This window comes from Parasteatoda tepidariorum, chromosome 6 (genome assembly GCF_043381705.1).
Source record: "Parasteatoda tepidariorum isolate YZ-2023 chromosome 6, CAS_Ptep_4.0, whole genome shotgun sequence".
Taxonomy (NCBI): domain Eukaryota; kingdom Metazoa; phylum Arthropoda; class Arachnida; order Araneae; family Theridiidae; genus Parasteatoda; species Parasteatoda tepidariorum.
Window position 1 is genome coordinate 15,451,708 of NC_092209.1, and position 9,123 is coordinate 15,460,830.

Sequence of the window (9,123 nt, forward strand, 5' to 3'; positions counted from 1 at the left end):
CCACTGCCTAATTTTGAACACACGTCGGTTAAAAAGACACCAAATAAATAAAAACGGATCAAACTACTACAGCGCCATCTTCCTTAGAGTCTGAACTAAGTCCTCCGCTGGTAAAATTTTTTTTATTTGCAATTTAAAATAGTGAAAATTAAATAAAACTAAAATGGGTAGACTCGCCCCAGAATCTAGTCCTGAAACTCAACTGTTTTATACCAATAACATCCTCAAATTTTAATCAGGCACTTCATTAAAAATGTTAATTATTGATTTAATATTTTTTTAATTAAATGATTATGATTAAATAACTATGATTAGCAACAAAATAGTATGATCGGCAAAAAGTATTAGAATTTTTCTTCTAACAATATTGCCCCCATAGATTTAAATCTTTATTCTTTCTTTACTTTTAAACTGATTAAAACTATACAAATAAATAGCGCTATACTTCGGAAAATATTATAAATTATATGTTTGTTACTGAAAAGGCATGCCAGCAAAATAGTATAATTAGAAAAGATAAATATAAATTAGCCAATTATATATTAGCAAACACAGTATGATGATGAATAGTATGAGAATTTTTCTTCTTACAATATTACATCTATCGATTTAAATCCTTAATCTTTCTTTATTTTCAAACTGAAGAAAATTATACAGATAAATAGCACTACTATACCTTAGAAAATGTTATTAATTAAATGTTTGTTACTGAAAAGGCATATCAGCAAAATAGTATGACAGGAAATTACAGAGAAAAAAAAATTAACATACTTGTTCTTGATTTGATTCTATTTTCCCTTCTTCAGCCTCAATGGCATCTAGATGAGCTGCTTTCATTTCGGAAATGAATTTTTTAAAACCATCAAGATTCCTGTCTCCCTGATACTTTTCAACCTGAAATTTTTTCACCACAGATTAAAGCTTAATTCACAAATTGCTTAAACAAGACATTCTGCTTGTGGCTTCTAGCTAAGAATTGTTTAATCATAATTTATAAGTTAGTGAAAGTTCTCAACAACAACTTTTATATTAAATCAGGGCTGATTGTGACACTAAGTGAAAAACTCTGTAAGTTTCAAAACTCGAACAAACAATTGAGCTCTGTGCTAAAACTCAATAACAAGATATCAATTTATATACAATTCATATTTAATATAATTTTTGTGAGCTAAGATTTATAATTAAATTACCTATTAACAAAGAATATCACATTTTTATTGTAACTAATTTAGGAACATACTTAGTTCTTACAAGAATTGCGGGATTAAATCACGAGAATATGATTCACAATGAGTAACTTGTAAATCAGGTAAATATGAAAATCGATGTTTGGTATAAAATCGAGAAAATATGAATCATGATATTAGCAGATTCCGCCGTAGTTTTAAATATTAAAAACGATAAAAATCCGACCAAAAAAAAAAAATCACAATTGCGGAAGAGTCATGTGTACAAAAACGTCTCGTCAACACGATTTAAATTTTAGATTGTAAAACTTAATTCTTACTTTCAAAATTTTAGAATGCGGTGAAAATTTCGTCAGACTATAAGTTTTGATTCGCGAACAAATTAATGGTCTAGAGATATGCGGAATTCTGTGAAAAAATCACATGCTCAGCTTCTAGACCTGGAGGGATGATACGAAAAACCCAGAATTTTGGGGCACAATCAATGTTAAATGTTTTAGAATCCCAATTATTTGAACATCAATAATCTGAATTGCTTCAAATAATAAGATTTTCTAAAAGCATCAGTCACAATCTGTCTTAAAGAAATATAAATTTAATTATTAAAAAGAACATTGTGAAAATTAAAATTTATGACTACTTAAAACTTATTTAAAACTAATGTAAAATTCACTTAAAAAATCAAGTGCAGAATCGACTTCTAAAATAATAATATAGCTCAGAGAATTTGCAAATTTTACAAATACTTTAGATACGAAATAAAATAATCAAATATATTTACTTTTTTCCCATTTATAATAAATAACAGTGTGGGAAAACCTTTCACTTCAAATTCAGTACAAGCCATTTTATTCACAGTACAATCAACCTAAAGACAAAAAATCTTTAATATAATATGGTTTTAAAAAAAATTACCTAAGACACAATTTAAATATGCATGCTGAAAAAATTATGATAAGTAATTATTATTCACAGATAAATCAAACAGAATACAAGCCACTATTTCTAAATAATATTTTGCTACATTAAATGGACTGAAAATCAACTGAATAATTACAAACAAAAAAAATGTCTCCCAAAAAGAAAGCTATCAAAATCAAATATTGTGTATGATTACACGAAAACAGTATTTTTTTTTTTGTGGCTGTATTTACAAAACTATTTATTAAATGACAGCAAATAATTAAACTTATCACTTTCTTCTTAGTCCTTTGACACAGAATTTTTATTAAACATATTTTTCATTATTGTTTTTTATTATTATTTTGTATTCATTTAGGTAAAAATAAATGAAAAATATTATATTTAGCATTTTAATAACTTATAGTCATGAGTTACAGCATGAAACACGGGTCTCTTTTTCTTTTTAAAAGTAAAATCTCCATAATGTAGCTCACTTCCAAACAATATTTTTTTAAAATTTCCACTTATTTAGATCTAAGAGAAAAAGTTATTCATCATTGAAGTTTCCTTAATTTATCAATTTAATCAATTATTGATACATTTTTGAGTATGAGTGAATAAAAAACTTTTTTTAAACTAAATTTTTTTGGATTTTATATTTTAGTACAAATATAATTCTGATAATCTGACAGATTTTTTTAGTAACTAATAGACTGTTTTTAGATCTAAAACGTAGCAAAATATATTTTTGCTTCAGATTAGAGCATCAGATAAACTGACATTTGTATCCCGTATGACATTGATATCTCATATGCATCAAAGGGTCAATATTGAGTCTGATGAGAAAATTAAAAAACTCGACACAATTGTGATTGGGAAATGTGATATCATTTTTAAAGAAAGATTTTGTATGTTAAATGATAACAAATCTTCTCATTATTACAGCAAGGTCCTTGCTACCACCTGCTATTGTGCCAAATTGCAACAAAATGTTTCATTTAATGACAAAACAAGCATTCATATTGGCCTATTGCAAGAGCTTAAGAAACTTATGTTTTCCTTTCCAGCCCAGCAAATCATTCAACAACATAAACAAAAGGATATGACAATTTTGTTTCATAAGTGGAGTTTATTTTTCTTTCTTGACGTTCCGAAATTTTCTAAGTATAAGTGTTTTCGTTGTTTCTACAGCTAATATCTGAGATCAGTTCAATAGCCAAGAACTGAACTAATTTATTTCGTTATATCAGTAACTGAATTACTTCATTTTGTTTAAAAAAAATTATTAATGTTATTTATTTAAATGTTTTTTCTTTCTTTTAAAAGTGCTGCTTTTCAATCTTTTCAACTTAATTATCATAAAATAAAGACTTGCAGGATTAAAGATTATAAATTTTTGCTTTCGATCAATAATAAATAATTCGTACAGTATGTTTTAAAGAAAGAAATAAAGTTCATGAAATAAATTTTACCTTGGCTATTTTTATTGATTTGTCATGTTGCAATGAAATAGCAAGCTCTTCCCATGTGCCGGCCATTCTCTGACAATGACCACACCAGGGAGCAAAGAATTTTACAAAATGCATTCCATAATCTATCACTTGATGGAAATTTTCATCAGTTAACTCTATTGCACCACTTCCAGGTGACATTTTTAAGCTAGGAGGAGGTATCTGATATAAAAGAAAAAATTGGAAGAGACAGAGTATAATTACAGTATAATACATTTTCTACCACTCGATTGTCTTCTATTATATTATTTTAATTCATTCTGTTTAAACCCTTGACATACGAAGACGTCTGGGAGAGGTCATTTGTTGATGCCAACTTGCTCCGGAAAGCAAATAGATATTTTAAAGTGGTAGTTTATCAATTGTGATTCTTAGTTAAATAAATTCAATTTAGTAGATTTTTATACACAGCTATTTCTAAATAATTCGTAGGCTTGGCATGAGCCGGTCAACATTCCGTTGCGAGTTGTTGTTTACAGTGCAATAAAAGATCATTTCTATATCAAGAAATTATATGTCAAGGGGTTAAGAAAGAGATAAACCAAAGACTTTTTTTGTTAAAAAATACGAATTTAATGTAAAACTACATTGACACTATTATAGAAATAAGTGATAGAGCTGTGTTTTTAAATAATTTAATTACAAGATAATCTAAAAAATTTTTTTAAATTCAAACTCTGATAAAATTGCTATTCTAATTAAATTCTAAAATTTGTTTTGAACTTAAATTTGTACAAAATGTCTACATTGTTTGCACATACACATAAATATTAGATGATGCATTTGTAAATAAATTTTATGCACACAATATGCAATTTTATGCATACAAGTATAAGTATAGATATGTGTGTAACTAAAATGTATGCATGTACATACGTATTTACCTACATATACATTAGGCTAATATATATTTATATATATTTTAGTTACATTTATCCTTACATACATTGCATGTCAAAGCACACAAAATATGTCATTATACACTACATTATATTATCTGTGTACTGTATGATGCAATTGTACATATACAGTGAAACCTTTTGGAAGCGACTATTCTGTGTTTCACAGTAAAATGGCCAGTAATGGAGATTGGTTTTTCTAAGAAGTTACCTCTTTGACTTCGAAGGTACATTATCAAAGGTACAGGATTTTTCTCAAACATTTTTAATTTTAGTCAGTGTCATTTTGTTGGTGCAAAAATGCCACTTCTGTTAGTGTCATGAAAAGATAGATCTATGAATAACATTTTGTGCCTATTACAAAAATGATACCACCTGATATAATTATGAGCATAAACTATTTTACATTCATAAACTATTCTACATAAATAAAAAATTACGTATTTTGTTTAAATTTGCATTTAATTTTATATCATAAAAATCTGTGAGCTTTAAAAGATGATAAGAGGTTTGATTGTTTGAGATGCTTGTTTTTTCTAAAATAACTTTTTTTCTTCTAATTTTACTTTCAACTCTAAAAGTAAATCATTGATAGCATAGTCTTTAGTGCACTCTGACTGCAACATGAGGTTGTATCATCAAAAAGAACTCTCTAAATAAGAGCCTCATATAAATATTTTGTATAATTTGTAATCTACTTATATGCTTTGTTAAATTTTTTGCTTTGATATTTTTTTATGTCTCCTTATTTGAAGTTTTGGGCATTTAGTGTGAAGGATTGCCCGATCGCTCGGTGAAGTTTTGAGTATTGTGCACACACTTTCCTATCCTCTACATCTGCCTGCATAGGCTTTTGAATTACTTCTGCTATAGAATAATGAAGTTCGTTGAAGTTATTTCCATGTTCATACTCCTTGTTAGGTCTTCCAGCATAGTTTTCACATACAAATTGCTGTAAATTGTCGATGAGTGAGTTTGGTAATTCATTAACAACTAAAAATAGAGCAACTTTAAACAACTTATTATAAAGGACTCATTTTTTTCTCTCAACACTTGTTGTAGCTGTTCTTTTCTAACACATGTCTTTTTCAAAATGGAGGAAGACGAAATTTTTTCCAAAATTCGAGCATTTCAAAATTGATTAATAGAGTGCGCGAACTTTATCTTGTTAATCATTTTTTAATGCGAGAAAGGAAAAAAATATGAGAGATTCTCGCACTGTAGTGAAAACACTGTCGTAAATAGAGGATGGTCTTTTCTAGAGGTCTCACTGTAGTCTACAATCCTAATTACTTGCAATCCAATATTAAGATTGCATGCAATCATATATTTTGATTACTTGTAATCATGATTACAAGCAATTATATACAGTAGAGCTCCGATTATCCGAACCCTTATTATCCGAACGTCCAATTATCCAAACTATGCCTGAATTCGTTTTTTTTTTTTAAAGCATAGAATAAATAATTTACTTTTCTAAAGTAAAGAATAAATAATATCCTCTACATCTGAAGAACATATTTAATTTACAACCTTTATAGCAGTTTTCTTATAGTAGCCATACATACATGTATTGTGATACAGTTAAACCTACATATCCCTTTACAACTGAAAATTATCTTCCAAGAATGCGAGCTTCATTTTGATAGTTTACAATGGTTGGAATGCAGAAGGAGTTTATGAATAGATAAGTGCTAAAACTCTATAATTGGGGAATGGGAAGTTGTCACTTATGGTTAATGATTAGTGATTACAGTGCTTGGAATCTTAAATCTTGGAATAAAATTCTTAACAGAAAAACAAACGAAACTGAAGTTTCTGAACCAGTAGATCTTTCGGAATGAAAATAATGAAATTGTTGCTGAAATTTTGAGCGAAAATTACTAAGACTAAGAGGAAGAAGTAGGTGATGAAGTTCAAGATAGTGGACCTTCTCATATGGAAGCATGCAATTCATTAGATTTTGCAATGAATTGGCTAGAATGTCAAAATGATTTTGATCCAGTTCAGTTGATTTATTTAAAAAGAATATGAGATATATGACTGCTCAAAAAAAATAGTAAAATGCATCTTCTTTGAAACGAAATCTTTTCTGGATTTCTTTTGCAATGGAAAATAATGAAAAATGTGGTAAAATCAGTAATTGACGAAAAAATTATAAAAAAACTGAAATATGATAAAAATAATTCAAAATGAAAAAGAAAGTAAAAGAAAAAAATTAATTAAAAATATTTAAAAATTGACAAAAAAAAAAGAAGCTTTTAAACACGCCAGAGCTATTTTGCATAAATAATAATCATTTACACTAGATTTTAAACGATTTTCCAACTATCCGAACTTTCACTATCCGAACCATGCTCGGTCCCGAGCAGCTTGGATAATCAGCGCTCTACTGTATTTTGATTACTTGTAATCATGATTACAAGACCTTAGACTGAAATTTGTTTTTGGTCTTAGTATAATAAATGCACAATAAATTATAAAAGAAAAAAACATTTTATGAAGATAAGAGAATTTTTACAAGTGAACTAACGTGAGAAGGATGGGGTAGCTTTATGCTGCTTTGTCTCAAATTTTTATCAGCCACACATAAAAAGTATTATGAACTCACTGATTTTTTTTCTTCTTTTAGGTTATTTGAAATGAATTCTTCAAGTCCTAATAAATCACGCTTTCCTTGGTATTTTATACCCTTTTTCTCTCCAACGTCATAGAAAATAAGCCTAAAAAAAATTCAGAATATAAAATACCTAAAACACAATGAACCAAAACCTTTCAAAGAATTTGCAAGGTATTAAAATCTAAAAATAAACGAAACTTGATTATGATTTTATGGGCACCTAACAATTCCTATGCAACATGAATAAAACAGATGCTATTTATGATTTGCTTTCTTTAAATTGATTGCTTTCTTAAATGATTTGCTTTCTTTACAACAATATACAGTATAACTATTCGGACCTAAAATCTGGAACACTACAAAATCTGGATTTCTGAAATCCAGAAACCTGAATTTGCTTTCTTTACAAGATGAGAGAAAAAAATTGTTAAATCAGTATTAAGATTGAGGTAAGATGTAAAAATTTATGTTTCATAAAAAATATAATAAAAAATTGATTTTGAAAACTGAAAATCCATGTCACAATAATATTATATTGGCAATATTAAAACTTAATAAGCCACGTGGAAATTATTGTAATTGCTGAAAAAATAAAAGATAGAGAAAACTGAAAATTGTCATAAATCATGCAGGTCCAAAAGTGATTAAAGTCTTAAGACTATTGTACAATTAAAAGGAGTCAAGATTTTAAAAATTCCATAGCAATTACTGCTCAAAAAATTTGCATGGAAAATAAACCCACACTGTTTTAAAAATAAAAATCTATTCTGATAAATTTTTTCAGTATTTAAAAGTTTCTCTAACACTGCATTATCTATGATAAAAAAAAATTTGCACAAAATTTAGAATTATTCATTAATGTTAATAATTTTTATCAAGCTGGTAAAATCTTGTCAAATTGTGAATTTTTTAAAAAGTTTAATAACTTTTAAAATATTTGAGTTATTTATTTGTTCTAAAACCCAGATAATTTTTTATGGCAATATAGTGTACATAGTTTTAAATTATAGCTTTGTCTCAGGTGTAAGGCATTCAAATTCCAATTTTCTTCCGCAAAAGATTTCTGAAAAACATTGTTAAATTAATCTATAAGAACACACATTCTTCTACTCGATTCTTTTTTTTTTTTCAACAGTTTAAAAATTACACTATAAGCTCAAAAAACTTCATTTTGGAAAAAATTCACAAAAATTAATATTTTTCAAAAAATTTTCCACTAAAGTACACACCAAACATACCATTGATAATAAAAATCTTTTTTTAAAATTTTAATGGCTGACTGAAAATATTTTTTTGCAATGCCCAGATTTTTAAAAAAATAATTAATTTATAATTTGAAGATTTTTCATAAATATAATTGTGAAAATAATATTTTCTTAGAATTAATATTAATTTTGGATTTTGATAGTTTTCTCATCGGTGTCTGACATCTATCAGTGTATATATATACATATATATATACATATTTTATTTTGATTTTAAAAGTAAGCAATTTACTAGTTGTGATATTCTTTATACCTGTCATTTTCTTTTTTAGTAAATTATACCATATCACATATTCTACTGTAAAATACTCCTGACAAAAGTACGGTAAGAAATACTGACACCCTGAAGGCTGGAACTTATTACTGTAAAATCCATTTACACCATAAAATTTTGCAAATCAAATCGCAATTTACTTTATGCGTTAACAAAAAATTACACTTTGACTCTCCTTTTATAATCATCATCCTTATAAAAATATCCAAGCGTTTTATAAAATTAAAACAAAGCAAGCAATCAAGAAATTATAATGAGTTTCGTATATTAAATTAATAATAATAAAAAAACAATTATCTCTCTGTCAAACTAGTGAAATTTGTTACTACATAAGGATATTACGATCAATGATACCATTTTCCTACGCTTTAAAATTTAAAAAAAAATGCATTAAGCTTTTTACATCCTATACACTGTAGGAAATTTCACAGAAAGATGTTTAACTAACAATTTATTTAATTATT

At 27.0% G+C, this 9,123-nt stretch overlaps 2 protein-coding genes across 3 annotated transcripts in view; one reads left to right on the top strand and one right to left on the bottom strand.

Moving 5' to 3' along the window:
• Positions 1-9,123, top strand: part of LOC107451959 (testicular acid phosphatase homolog) — a 539,537-nt gene that overhangs the window by 388,968 nt on the left and 141,446 nt on the right. The gene's annotated exons all lie outside the window — the stretch shown is intronic.
• LOC107456140 (thioredoxin domain-containing protein 5) overlaps positions 1-9,123 on the bottom strand; it is a gene marked incomplete in the record, with an annotated part of 31,882 nt that overhangs the window by 6,283 nt on the left and 16,476 nt on the right. Inside the window, 4 exon segments of the mRNA XM_071182023.1 lie at positions 772-894; positions 1,969-2,055; positions 3,563-3,763; positions 7,112-7,223. Coding sequence (XP_071038124.1) covers positions 772-894; positions 1,969-2,055; positions 3,563-3,763; positions 7,112-7,223 — 523 coding nt within the window.